General features: G+C 36.0%; 2 protein-coding genes across 4 annotated transcripts in view; one reads left to right on the forward strand and one right to left on the reverse strand.

The window, feature by feature from the left end:
• The window catches only part of LOC108971808 (alpha-N-acetylgalactosaminidase), a 6,570-nt gene extending 863 nt beyond the window's left edge, over window positions 1-5,707 (reverse strand). The window contains exons 1-8 of the mRNA XM_018938095.1: window positions 4,170-5,707; window positions 1,529-1,706; window positions 1,184-1,453; window positions 956-1,117; window positions 752-891; window positions 555-665; window positions 363-477; window positions 138-213 (exon numbers count right to left, since the gene is read on the reverse strand). Of these exons, the coding sequence (XP_018793640.1) occupies window positions 138-213; window positions 363-477; window positions 555-665; window positions 752-891; window positions 956-1,117; window positions 1,184-1,453; window positions 1,529-1,706; window positions 4,170-4,324 (1,207 nt within the window). The 5' untranslated portion in view covers window positions 4,325-5,707. The remainder of the gene's footprint in view (window positions 1-137; window positions 214-362; window positions 478-554; window positions 666-751; window positions 892-955; window positions 1,118-1,183; window positions 1,454-1,528; window positions 1,707-4,169) is intronic.
• Window positions 5,708-8,500: 2,793 nt separating this feature from the next.
• LOC108971810 (V-type proton ATPase subunit C) overlaps window positions 8,501-14,800 on the forward strand; it is a 32,896-nt gene continuing 26,596 nt past the window's right edge. The window contains exons 1-2 of one of the 3 annotated variants that reach the window (XM_018938100.1): window positions 8,509-8,599; window positions 8,689-8,736. The gene's annotated coding sequence lies outside the window, so the exon portion shown is untranslated. Of the gene's footprint in view, window positions 8,737-14,800 lie in introns of all 3 variants that reach the window. The other 2 variants (XM_018938099.1, XM_018938101.1) reach the window with 2 other exon arrangements.

The raw sequence follows: 14,800 nt of genomic DNA on the forward strand, positions 1-14,800 counted from the left end.
TAACATTATATGAAAATTAAAAATATTAAGTTTTCACAGTAGTTTTATATACTATGTAACAAATTATAAAAACTTTTCTTTAAAAATAAATAAAAAAGTGTTATAAATAATGAAAAATATTTGTTTCATATATTTACCGTTTGGAATGATACGCGTGTTGAATATATGTGTTTGCTTGATTACGCCTAATTTTTGTGATTTTTCAAAAAGATTCTGAAAATATTATAACAGTTATGAAAAGTAATATTTTCTGACTTAATAAAATAATAATTTTTTAAATTACTTTGAACAAATATTGATATATTCATATAGTAGTTCAAAATAAATATTAAATTTTTTTTGCAATTAAAAGTTATACTCACAACTACGTCGTAGCCGCGCAGGCTGTCCAAACCCATCTCCTTTAAGTTGAAGCTAATCGGATAAGGAGCGCCATCGGTGCGGCGGTTCACGAAGGCCACAGCATAAGAATATTCGCTGCACAAAAATAAAAATAAAAAAAATTTGAAAAATATAGTTTTTGAAAAAAAGAAAAAAAATATATTAAACCTTACCCAGCGGAATTCCTTGGTGTAATTGGACGCGTCCAGACTTCAACATTCTTTTGTATGAGCACACGACGACCTTGAATACCTAAAGGATCCTGATTCACAGCGATTATTTCACTAAACAAAACAATAAAAAATTTATTTTGGATTATGAAATCAAAAAAAAAAAAATTCAAAAAAGTCAAAAATGTATTTCAGCTCACCGATTTTGCAATATCGCTTTAATTTCGGGACGTACAGTAGCCAAATCGTTTGACATGATCAATGGCGCCGCCAAAATAGCCCACACAGCCATTTGCAATTTGCTCTGATCGTAGCTCAAACCAAAATTGCCGAGAATTAACTATAAAATATTGAAATATATTTGTTAAAAAACAATCCCCAAGTACGATATGAACACTACACACCATATCGGGATCGTTCCAGTGGCCGGGTCCACCATGTGGCTGTATGCGATCCTGATTTTTCGAGAAGTAATCCATAATCTTGGCCACCGACTCAAAGGAATCATCAATATCGTCATAATTACGCCACAAATTGCAATGCTGCTTGAGTGCTTCATAGTCAGGCTTAAGTAAGACAAAACAGATGTTTTATAAGAATTATAAAGAAAAGATTACGCCCCATTAACTTACGATTTTGCCTTCATATTCTTGATAGACCGGCCAACTGCACGAGTACACCATCGGGCGTCCAGTTTGGTTCAGTAAACGGCCAAATTCGGGGTAACCCGCATCCATTGTAGTCGTATCAGCATAGCAACCATCCAATTTTACATAATCCACATCCCATTCGGCGAAGGTCTGCGCATCCAGCTCCATGTGATTGATCACACCCGGATAGCCGGCGCAGGTGTGTGTGCCATAATCCTGATACAAGCCGAATTTCAAGCCAGCTTCATGGATCTAAGCAACAGCAGGGATTAAATTTTTCTTTTGTAAATATTATATAAGGTCTTTGTGGCGTTGAGTCGAACTTACATAGTCAGCCAAGTGATTGAGTCCGCTGGGGAAGCGATATCTGTCTTCTACTAATTTATTTGTGGCGTTATCGCGATTTTTCTCCAACCAGCAATCGTCAATGATGACGTACTCATAGCCAGCAGCGGCATAACCTTCCGATACCAACAAATCGGTGGTGCGTTTGAAAAGATTCTCACTGCAAAATAGAAGAGTGTGGAGGGCAAATGGAAGATTTGAAAACATTAGTTTGGCTTATATTATACATAAGTATTATTCGACTGATTTCCAATCTCTCACAGCTTTTTACTTTTCTAGCTAACTTTTTCATATTCTTTCCCGAACTCTAAGTACAGCTTATTAAAAATAAACTGGGTCATGGTCATCCACTTTCTATAGAAAGGCAATTTGGGGCTTATAGCCGTCTTTATCCCCCTAATAAATAACAGAAAAAGAAAGTAATTTGGATAAGTTGTCTTTGTAGTTGATAAACTGGTACCGGAAATAGGTGTAGTCGGTGCGTAAATTAGTCTACCAACGATTTTACAATCCGAAATTGTACATTTTTTCCGCAAAGGAAATTGAATTTTTTTCTTTTATTTAATTTTCCAATCCGGGGGGTAGAGATAGGGTTCGGTTCTTCTTCTTTCTTTGGGAGATGGAGTCATGTGTAAACGTTCACGCAAGTGAGGAAATTTCTCCGAGCTCTATTCACTTGGCAGTGGCCACAACCGATTCTTTTAAATATGTCCGAAGCAGCTCACGACTTCCGGTTAGACCAAGTATCCTCTGGGTAGCCAAAAAAACATCCGTTTGAAGGCGATTTAGGTTTTAGACCCGCCACTTAACAAACACTCTCTATGAAAAGAAATTCTTCGGTTCTGCTCGAATATATTTCCTCCTTACAATGTTTTATGTTTCTTATACTCAGAACAGGGTATATTGAGTTGTCCAGGAAGTTTGTAATATTCAGAAGAAATCATCGGAGTCTCTTAAAATACGTATCTAAATAATCAGCATGATGAAATGTGTGTATTTAGTCATGTCTCACGGTCCGCCTGTTTATATTTTTGATATATCGATCAAAATCTTTGCAAACGTCTTTTTCTTCTTCACAAGCTGATTATTTGTCGAAACCGTCGATATCAAATCACTGTCTATAGTTTCCATATAAACTGAACGACCGGAATCAAGTCTTCCTAAGGGAAATTTTTTATTATACCCTGAACAGGGTATATTAAGTTTGTCACGAAGTTTGTAACACCCAGAAGGAAGGGTCGGAGACCCTATAAAGTATATATATAAATAATCAGTATGTCGAGCTGAGTCGATTTAGCCATGTCCGTCTGTCCGTCTGTCTGTATATATACGAACTAGTCCCTCAGTTTTTAAGATATCGTATAAATTTTGCAAACGTCATTTTCTCTTCAAGAAGTTGCTCATTTGTCGGAACTGTCGATATCGGACCACTATAACTTATAGCTGCCATACAAACTGAACAATCGGAATCACGTATGGAAAACTTTCACATTTGACGTGGTATCTTCACGAAATTTGACATGGATTACTGTTAAGTTAATAATATAATCTCCGAAAAAAATTTTCAGATCGGATTACTATAGAATATAGTTCCATACAAACTGAACACATACTTACTAACAGAAATGCACCTGTGAAGGGTATTTAGCTTCGGTGCAACTGAAGTTAACGCTTTTTCTTGTTTTAAATATACCTTCACGAACTTTAGCACTGATTACTTTCCAAGGCAAGGCTACAATCTCCGAGCAAATTGATCGGATTGGACTCACATAGCACATAGCTGCCATACTATATAAATTGATCGATCAAAATCCAGTCCTTGTATGGACAACTTTATTAGTTGACAAGACCAAACTTGGCATAGATAATTATCTAAATGAACGTTACGATCTCCGACCATATTCTTTAGAAAGGATTTCTATTTCATATAATCATACAAATCGATCGATCAAAATCAAGTCGTTGTACTTGTATGGCAAACTTTTTTGTTTGACGAGATTTCGTCCCGAAATTTGGCATACAATATTGCCCAAGCCCATGTTTTAAACTCTGAACATATTGACCAGATGAGACCACTATAGAAATAGCTGTCATATAAAATAACCGATTATAATCAAACCTTTGTATGTAAAAATTTTTTAGTTGACAAGATATCCTCACCAAATTTGGCATGGATTATTATCCAAGGAAACTATATCATCTCAGAAGAAATTGTTTGGATCGAAGCACTACAGCAAATAGCTGCCATACAAACTGAGCGATCGCATTCAAGTTCAATTTTATAGAAAAAAATATATATATGTRCATATGTATATATTCACATATTTTGAGCACCGCTTTATGCTAATCAATCGCCAAGAATGTAGGTTCTCTATTTTCTCCCCAAAACTGCTGACTAAATTTATTGCAAGCGCGTCARCCAAAACCGAAAACTTGTTTATAGCATTGTTATACTTTTTGTGCAAAATAATTTCATATTTTGATTGCTCTAAAGTTCAATAACCAGTAGAGCAATTTGTTTGCACTGAACTTGGATTGAAACAAAGCTTTCCAGCGCATCTAGCGCATACAACACACATACAACCCCACACACACGAGCGCGCTTACACACACTTATACACACCTTATGCACTCATTCGGATATTTTTGACAATCGGTAATGCAGCGGAAGCGCTCCCAATGCATCCAGCCCATGGGCGGTGTCCTCGCTAARCCRTTTTCCAACGCCACAGCGGCTYGATAAGACGCCAGCAACAGCAAAAGGATGTTGTAGAACATTATAGCGAAGCTTTAATCAATCGCAAGCAAAAACACAAAAAGAAATACACTAACAGGGGCTTTACACTCCCTACGTTTCACACTTTTACTTTCGTTTGTAATTATGTCGCGCAACTCCTGACTTTGTGCCGCGTACGTGCGCCGTTCACTTGCACTTTATAAGCGGCGAACAATTAATGATGGCTCCTGTTGATGGGCATAAGCGATTTATATATGCTTTTCAATTACTAGATAAGTGAGGGTTTTCGTCTTTTGTTGTTGTTTTTCTCCACTTTTTTTTTGTTGTTTTTGTTTTTTTTTTTGCTACGCAATAGGTGGTGGCAGTAGCGGTGTGCCGTGCCGTTGAAGTGGCCCTATTACCAACCCAACTAACTGCGCGCACAAATATCGGAGACASAAGAGCTGCGCTCCAATTCTAATGGCGTACTAAAAACAAAAAACGCAGGCGGCGTTGGTGCCGGCGGCAACTACACACGAAAGTACCAACAACAAGTATCGTACGCAACAACAACAAAGTATAGCCACTCAATGTGTACGCGACGGCGGCAGTCGTTAAACAGCTATTCGTCAAATGTGAGCGGCGCAGTCGTCAGTCTTATCAGTTTAAGTTGAGATTCCGACTTGAAGTTCAACGTTATGCTGCTCTTGTGCGCCACTTGTTCGCCTCCGCCTTTCCTCCGTTTTTTGTAATTTTTTTTTGTTTAGTTCCGTGCGATTGTCGTCGTCGCTTTTACTAATTTGCTGATTTGTGGCGTTTTTTAAAGTGCTCCTCCACTTTTTTCAATTAAATATTGTATGTACATATGTATTCAGATGTGTGGCAGGCACTTTATGTGTAAATATATTTACATATGCACAAAAATTGTTCTTCAATTGAGCACTCGAACGATAGCGTAGGGCGTCCGCAGCAGGCGTAGACGAAATGCGAAAGTCATGAATACTAAAAAAAAGTGAACGCAGCACGCTCAAGCCGGGATATCCGCGCTGCGATAGATGATAAGCAAATGTGCATACATACAGACATACGTACATTGACTATTCATGTATTTATATAGCWTAAGCTTAGCTTTGTTTGAAGTCGCTTTGCTGAGGGTCGGTCCGCGCCTCCAGTTTAGGGCTAAGTCGCCAGTAACGCCGATTATCCAAATGACTTTGCAGCTTGTTGAGGGTCGGCAGCCGCTTTGTCAATAAATAATCACTAACTTGTATGTAGGTGTTTATGTACACTTACATACATACATACACTTATTASATATRTACGTATAGTATATTGCAACATTTGCTACCGTTGCCGCGGCTTATGCTTGTTAGTTGTTATTGTTTGCTATTTTTATTGCACTTTTTGACCATTGCAACTAGCCTGTTTTACTTTTTTCTTTATTTTCGATTTTTTATTGGTAATTTTCGTTTAATTTTACCAACAATTTATATTTGTGGCATTTAAATGAAATGTGCGACGATTCCGCTGGCACCCGCACTTTCGTCAGCTCCGAAACGAAAACGAAAACTTATCGCAAATCCAAATGCAAATGTGTACCCGCAGCGTTAGCGAAATGAAGTGCTTAGACCCCCTATCCGTTCGACGACTGGCCGAGGAAACGCGGTGCCATACCGTCAGCAGTAACTGGTGCGCTGCAATGGGAATTGTTTGTTTTCAGCTCGCTCGCTTACCTTTTCGCTTCAATGTTTGTGGCATTTTTTGCCTTTTTGTTTTTATTTTTGCATTTTTGTTGTTGTTTTTACAATTGCTTTTGTGTTTTTTGTAACTGCACGATGATCACCATTGCTGATCTGTCAGGTTATACTGGTTTTACGAGTGTTGATGGACGAAATCGCTAAATTTGCATTTTAATTTAGTTAACGGTAACTGAAACATGCCTTTATTTTGACGTAAAGAACATAAATAAAGAAGGGCAAATGGATATAATCAAACAGTTGTGTAGMCATATGTACATACATATGTATGTAAGTTTGCATCTAAGTAAATGCATTTGTAAGTACGAGTATACATGTGCATATGTATGTTTGTCGTCTAAAGCTGTAAATATTGCAGGTATGTCACTGACAGCTTGCGGTTTGTCTGGTAATTCGCAAAGTGACAGTTTAACAAATCCATTTAAAACGATTTAACAAACGTGATGTGCTTTCAATGAATTAAGTTGTTTGAATTAAACGCCAATAAGCAGAAAGTAGTTTCGTATTGCTGTTAAAGCGATAAAGAGTTCTATGTTTATTATTTTAATGTAAGAAGCTACAATCAAGCTTCCATATAGAGAATCTCAAGGGGACAAAAATAAACGATGTTATATAGCGGGAAAGCTAGCTCCTTTACAAGTAGTACAAAATAAAGTAAAGGAAGGAAAGAAAAAGGAAAGAGTTCTGTGTTTATAAGGGGGAAAATGGTTAATCTCATTATCCGTCAAAAGTATTCTAATTTTTGAAAATTGTTATAAGCCAAAGTAATAAAAAGATATAGAACTTTGTATCGTAACATTTCTTTCACATTACCTCAAAATGTATGAGAAAAAAAAATTACATTTTTTTCCACCTTSTAACTGAAAAGAACTCTAATTTTCGATGGAAAAGTCTCTAATCAAAATGTGAGCTATTTCTTTTGTTGTAAATAAGTTCGTATTAGAGATGTTCGATTGTAAATTATTTACGAATTTACAATAAATGTAAACAAAAAAATAATAATATTATATTTTTTACAAAATATATAAAATCGTTTAASCGAAGTGATAAATATAGGCTTGGATATACTTATTCTTAGAATGATAAGATTTATGCGGTTTCAATTTCAATGGAAAAGAAAAAGCCTTTACAATTAACATAATAAAATAAGCTTTATTTGTTATTACAGAAAAAAAGTCGAGAATAAAACTAGATCCCTATTGAGTAAATAGGAATCCAACTTTTAAACACATACATATGTAGATATACAATTTTGTAATAAAATCTATTTTATTAATTTTACGCGGCTTTTAGTTGTTATTATGCTTATAAAAACAACAATAATAAACATAAATAACAATTATGTATAATAATAACAATTATAGAATAGACTTTTGACAAATATATACATATGTATATTACATTCTGCACATCACAATAAACAGCGTCAGCTTGTTAACTGCATTCAATAACAGCTGATCAAGCTTTATGTTTATTTGCGTGYGCTACATATTTGCAATATTTGCTTTTTGCAATCTATTACAGAAATATTTAGCTTTTAAGTTGCCGCTGCATTTACAAGGCGATCGAATTCTTGACGCAACGACGAGAATACATACATCTATACTTATGTGCATATATAGGAGCAAATGGAAAATTAATGTCCCACATTGAGGTTATGTATATTTGTGTACATATAGTGTATACAGTGTAATTTGAATTGCGCTATTTCAAGCTTTTACCGTAATAGTATTTCCACATCATGGTAGTTGGTCTCACATAACTAAAGACAAGATAAAAATATTTGTATTGAACGTAAAAGGAGTGTGGCGGGGTGTTCATGTTTTGATATAATCGTACTCACGACGCTGTAAGCAATGATAACCGGCAGTTTTACAATTATACATTTATTTACATGACAGTAGCAATGATATTATTCGCGAAATGGTGTTGCTGAATGTTTTCATATGGAAATTGCTAAATTGCATTCTATAAAAAACAATTGTATAATACTATATATTGGGCAAATATATCTGCATATATGTATGTACTACAGAATTCGCGAAATAGCTTTTATCTCTTAATTTCAAAATTAAATTAAGAAATCTTAATGATTTTAAAAAAGATTTTCCAGGGCGGCAATTGATATGAAACCAACGGTGAGCACAATTAGTCCAACTTCAGTAGCCAACACTTCTGCTGTGTACTTCAACAGAAATATCCTAATAGATTTACGTATATAATTTGTTTAGTGAATTTCTAAAAGCGTTCCCTTTGTATATCCGTTGCCCTTTTAATTTTTGTATGTCACATTACATTTCCTTTTGCTGCCTGCCTTGGCGCCATTAACGTGCCTAGTTCTCAAACTTTGAAATACAGCGCACGCCAAACTGTTAACTGTCAAATCATGAACGAAATTTTCCTAAAGAATGTTATCACGTGAATTCTTCCGTATTCCGTTTTACGCTCGCTCTAATTCCGTTTTAATCGCATATTCGTTGTGTTGAGTTTCATCAAAGTCTGTCTTCTCGCCGTCGCTGTGGCCGTCGTGTAGTTGCCGTCGTCGTTCGCTGTCGATTGATTTTTGGGCAATAGAAAATTGTAAGTGAAAAGTTTCCAACGCAATCGCAAATTCTTTGCACCATCGAATCGCACAAATTTTCGGCTAATTTTGCAAAATTCCGTTGCAGTTAAAGTGTGGTTTCGCAGCTTCGCATAAAAAGAAACACGAAAAAAATGTAAGTGCCCCGTGCTAAAGTCAGATGAGTGTGTGAGTGTGGAAGGGAAATGTAGAGGGGAGCAACAAATGTTTTGTGGAATATTCATGGTTTTGTCGTTTGGTGGGCTACTCGAGAATCATTTATAAATTCTTGGTTGTACGATTTAATAGCGCAATCAAGGCGTAATTATGTAGTAATGTGCATTGCCAATCGAATAAAGTGTATGAATGCATATGCGACATTGTATTGAAGGTTAAAACATGATTTTGGGTGGCCTTATAACGCAGGATCATGTGTGCGTCCACTAAAAGTGCTTTTGAATGATCTGCAGGTGTACAGTCCGATTGTAAATGTTTGCTAAATGCATTTTATGTACAGAAATAGAGAAACATATTGCATAGCTGGCTTTAAAAGCATTTGAAAAAGTGAATTTTCATGATTGTGCGAACCCGTGAGCGAAAAATTTATCGATCCAAAGCTGTCATGTGACTGTCATCAAACAGCTGACAACACATCGCGCTGCTATGGTGGATTTGGCATTTCCAAGCGCAGCGCTGCTGTGAAATGTCAAAAAGTCTTATAGCAACTGTGGTGTATTCTTCTTGTATTTGTTTTGGTTACGTTTTTCGCCTTCCACCCCAATTTGTTACTTACAAATTTCTAATTTGATTTTTGTTTTTCGATTTGCACCCAGTATTCAATAAAGTATTTAATAAATATGAATTAAAAAAATTGCTTTTTTCGACTTAATAACAATTTAGAATTGATTTATAAATCGCTTTATAACATTTTTTTCTTTATACCTGTGGTTGTAATTAACTCACGTGCCTGTTATGATAAAATCATTCTGTCAATTGGAGTAGTGAGTTGTGACATCATTTCATATTTAATCCGCAACAGCTCTCCGCCTTACGAAAGTATATCCAATTTTTAAGGTGCAGCTCAGGACACACGAATTTAGACAGTCGGCACAATTTGCGAATTTTGCGAATTTCCCATGCACCGGAAACGCGTGGCATTGACACACATTTGACCTGCCTTATTTTCCAGCTTAACTCACAGTTTTTGTTTTTTTTTCTTAGTATAATAAAAGAAAGTTTCGTGTAAAGTGAAAATAACAAAAAGCCGGCACGTAATATCATACCACAGCGTTTATTCCGTGTTTTATACCGTTCTCATGTCGGCCAATGACCAAAACGTGGTCGCGCCTAAAATCAAACAAACAATTTCTATAATTGTAAAAGCATCATTATCTGGGTTTATAATGACAGCTCCTTGAATAGTAAATCCATGTGTTTAAATACTCTCATATGTACATGCATGTACATTTGTACCTAATTTATAATAATATTTCCTTGTTATAATATTTTATTCAATTTTATGTGCTCACGCCCGGCATGTGATTGCGTGCTGGTAATTAGGGTAGACTTTTAATTGAAATAGCCTGCGTTATTATAATTGTAATGGCGGCGAACCGCTTACATAACACAGTTATTGTTTTTGTTTAAATACTAAGTGTTGGAAAATGAATGCATACAGGACAATTCTATAGTAATTTGCTAGCTGCAATTCGTGGTATGACTAGGCTTGTTTGTTCCGGGTTTATAAAATAATTTTTTTCAAAAACAAAATTGCTTTGTTTATTACTATTATCTTTATTTGTTCACCGAAAGTAAATATGTAGATCTACTTAAAATAATCAGATATTATTATATCCTATGTGATTTGACACAATGCTCTGTTTTCAAGGTTTCTGTGGCACGTGGAAAAATGCTTGATGAATTCCTCGTTTTTATCTTGCCCAATCACCACACAGGCTTCAGACCGACATCGCGCATTTAATTAAAAAAAAAAAACATATGCATATGTGTTAGTATATAAATAATAACTGCGTACTGCACAATGTGTGATTTGTGCAATAATCACACAGCATTTAAAAACCATATTGTCATCTAGGAAACAATGTCCTTTTGTGATTGTACACATTGACATTTTTATTGGTATACTGCACTGATAGCTGGTAATTAAACTCCATTTCGACAGTAATTGTCCCGCTTTGCATGTGTGAATATATCTATGTGTGTGTATGAAAATTGTTACTTCACTAACGATAAAAATTGTAGACACTCAATGAATTACTTCACGTATGTACATATGTATTTACTATAATGCAATAAAAGAAAACTTCATTAGGGATACCTTCTTATATAGACCAGTATGTGTGCGAACAAGTTAGTAGATATTTTATACTATAATATGTAATAAAAGTGAATAAATAATTTTTCAGTCAATAAGTGAGAGAAAGCTGGTGGTTTTTGTCTATATTTATTTACAAAAACAATAAAATATTGTATATTGTATTGACCATGAAAAGTAAAATTGTGGATGCTTACTCTAATATGTACAAATACATACGTATCTCCCATCAGGTCAACATGTGCTTTTATTCACTTGAGTTATTTCCTGTAAAGGGCGCACATAATCGCCGAATGGACATGCTGACAAGAAATGGGTAGTTTAGGAACACATTTAATACACTTTGTACATATTATATGTCTACAATACGTACTGTAATGGTAGAAAGTTTTAAACTTTCAACTCTCCTTTCACTTGCGTTCACTATTCACTTACCCAAAACAGCATGAAAAATTAACACAACATACATATAATACCCTTCACAAATGAAAAAAATTTGCATATAAAAATTTGATTTTGATCCGTATTTTTTGGTTCGTATTTCGACCTAAAAATTTTGCTCCGAGATTGTAGCCTTTCCTTGGGCAATAATAAATGTSAAATTTGGTGAAGATATCTTCCCACATAAAAAAGTTTTCTATACAARGCTTGTGGTTKTTGTTGTAGTGGCAGAATTCAGTTAAGATGACAGTACTTTGTCGAAAAACAATTCGGGTCCGTTGTGGCTACGTTGACTTAGCTGCCTTAGGAACGGCCATACAAGATCTTGATTTTGATCGGTCAATTTSTATGGCAGCTATATGCTATAGTGGTGTGATCTGAACAATATAGTCGGAGATTGTGGCTCTAACTAGGACAATAATCGTTGCGGAGTTTCGAGATGAAATATTGTCAAATAAAAAAATTTTCCATACATGAACTAGAATCTGATCGAATGGTTTGTATGGCAGCTATATGTTATAGTGCTCCSATATCGACGTTTCCAACAAATGGGCAGCTTCTTGAGTAGAAAAGGACGTGTGCAAAATTTCAGATCGACATCTCAAAAACTAAAGGATACACCGAGAGTTGGCTTAGCTCGTCAAGCTGATCTTTTATAATCAATTTAGTAGGTTTCCTTCTGGGTGTTACAAACTTCGTGGCAAACTTAATACCCCTAGTTTAGGGTATACAACAAACATTTGTTTTTGTAATTTTCATCGACAGACATATGTCGCGCCACCCAAAACAGGTGACAGTATTGAGCAGGGAACTGGTAGAGACATAAAACCATATAAAATGCTCGATTGGCATTCAATAGGAACATTATTATTAATTAATTAGCGTGCAGCACACCCGTTGAGTCAGCAATTGGGGGTGTACCACAAACTACCCTACAGAAAAGCAAACGTTATACATTCGTATTGCAATGCACGCCACTGTGTGCAGTTTTATATATGTGTGCAGCACGCCAATTGTATTCAAATACTTATTTATATGTACATATGTATATGTATGTATATGTGTGCGGTTAAGCTCGCAGTGCCAACAAACTTTGCTTTTGCCACCACAACATGGGGATGTAGCAGCAACAGCAACAACAGTGTGCGCGGAACTTTCGTTGTTTCGCGTGACACGGCTGCTTGCTTCCTCTCTATCGCGCTGCACGMWRCTTGCTGCTTGCAAGTATTCACCCCCACGGCTATGAATCTCTAGCATTACCGTCATTATCGGCGCATTCGACAGTATTGACGMCGCCAGCTAGCCAGCCACCCAGCTAAATAACCGCACCACACACCGCTATGTCGCCGCCGCACATTCGAGGTTAGCGCAGTCACACTATTTGTTGTTGTTTCGTTTGCGCCGTGCCGACGATGACGACGCGCACATTTACCGTTTTCCCTTTCGAATAACGCTGCCTTTTCCTAATCGTATTTATTTTCCAATAGCTTACYGCGACTACGGGCCATACGGCGGCCGACAGCAAGTAGCAGTTAACMAACGAACTCGGCTAAAACCCACCCATAGGTTCGGGCGTTGATGCGGCGTCGTTGGTGCGCTGCACTTAGTCTCATTGGCGCCAGCATGCTTTGGAGTTGTTTATATATTTTCCCGTTTTATTTTTCTACTGTTATGTGTTTCTCTAATATTTTGTGGTGTCTTTGTTTTTTGTTATTGTTTCCTACAAAACACTTCGTTACTRTTTTCGGTGTTCACTTAGCGCTTCGACGATTTCGGTCGCCTTGACGCTTGCGCTCTACGTCGCGGTGGCTACTGGCAGGAAACGTTTTGAGATTGTCGATCTGTGTCGATGTTTGATTCATACGCTTTGTCGCTGCACTTCGTCACATTAATATATGCAAGCGTATGTACGAACTTGTGTCTGCACATAAGGCTTTGTATGCATATATGTATGTATGTATGTGTGTTTGTACAGAATAGTGAATTGTTGTCTTCTGTGCAGGTGAGAAACGATTGTGCTGCGGTGCCACATTGTCCTGTGCATGGCATTCGCTTTGTGAGTAGCCCTTCACATGACCACATACCTCTTTATTCCGGAAGCCAATAAAAGAGAAGTGGCTGTCGTGAGTAGGCTAAAAATAGCATTATCACTAGGGAATGGGTAATATATTTAAGTAATGTGTGCCACGCTTATACATACTTACGTAACGTTTAGAAATACACAAACATACGCATGTACATAAGCGTTACTCATACGCCCTGTCGTTCGCCTAGTCATAATACAATTTGTGCGCTCGTTCGTTGTTGTTGTCCTTCGTTCGCCTTGCCACGCGTCCGCAAAGTATTACTGAACTTTACAAGGTTGCTCATTGTGATTCGTTACCATGCTGACTACTGACTGTCTGACGGTTCCTTTTTGCACTGTGCATGCAGGCACTTTATATCCTGGCTATCGCTGATTGCATTTATAACGCGTGGCAATTGCGCGATTCGTGTGGTGTGAGTGGCACACTTCCGTTCGTGGCGCCTCCTGCAATTTGTTTTGTCAAATTTTACTTCGAATTCTGCACACATACACGCATACACACAAATGCAGGTTCATTTGTAGTCTGCTGCTTTTTATTTTTGCTGTTTGATTTGGTTGGTTTTTTCGGTGGTGGCATTAGTCATGCTCTACAAATGTGTGCAAATACAGCAAAGACTTCATGCTATATAATTTAGTGTTTTTCTTTGTGTCTGCGGTTGTATGAATTTATGAAAGGAATTTTTTATTTGAGATTGTGATGGCGTAATTATCCTTTAGTGTGCATATTTTGATTTTTTTACTCAAAGAAAATTACTTTGAAAATAATAAAATGTTATGCAGTAAGGAGTGAGCAAACTGTGTCCATCAACCATTTCATTAACTTAAATTTACTAAAAATTTAAGCATAATTTCACTTTCATATATTATACTATCCTTCAAGTGGTTCGGAGGACAAAGTATGTATATAAAGATTTTTTTAACTTTGAAAACTGAAAATCGTATTGGAAATCAAAAATAAAAAAAACGGTCGAAAAAAGTTAATTCCAATTTTATKAAAAATTKTGTTTTTTWAATCTAAAATAATTTGATTAAAAATTGTGTTTTTGTATTTTAAAACATTTAGCGCTGTGTACTGCATTTTCTCCCATTTTGGTTATATTTGTAACAGAAAAACTTAGTTTTAATAAAATTTCTATCTAAATTAGCAATTTTTAATATAACAAGTATAAGTTAGAAATACGATTTTTTATTTGCTCAAACTTTCGATTTTTTTTTTTCAACTTTTAATTTGGATTTTGGCAATTTCGTGCAATTTCGATTTTTTAATTCCTATTCCATTTTAAATTTTTTCACTAATTTCATATTTTTTCTCAGGTTTTATTTTATTTTAGTCTTTCTCTATTTTATAATTCTTTTCTT

This window comes from Bactrocera latifrons, unplaced genomic scaffold (genome assembly GCF_001853355.1).
Source record: "Bactrocera latifrons isolate USDA-ARS-PBARC rearing strain unplaced genomic scaffold, ASM185335v1 scaffold_36, whole genome shotgun sequence".
NCBI classification, from domain to species: Eukaryota; Metazoa; Arthropoda; class Insecta; order Diptera; family Tephritidae; genus Bactrocera; species Bactrocera latifrons.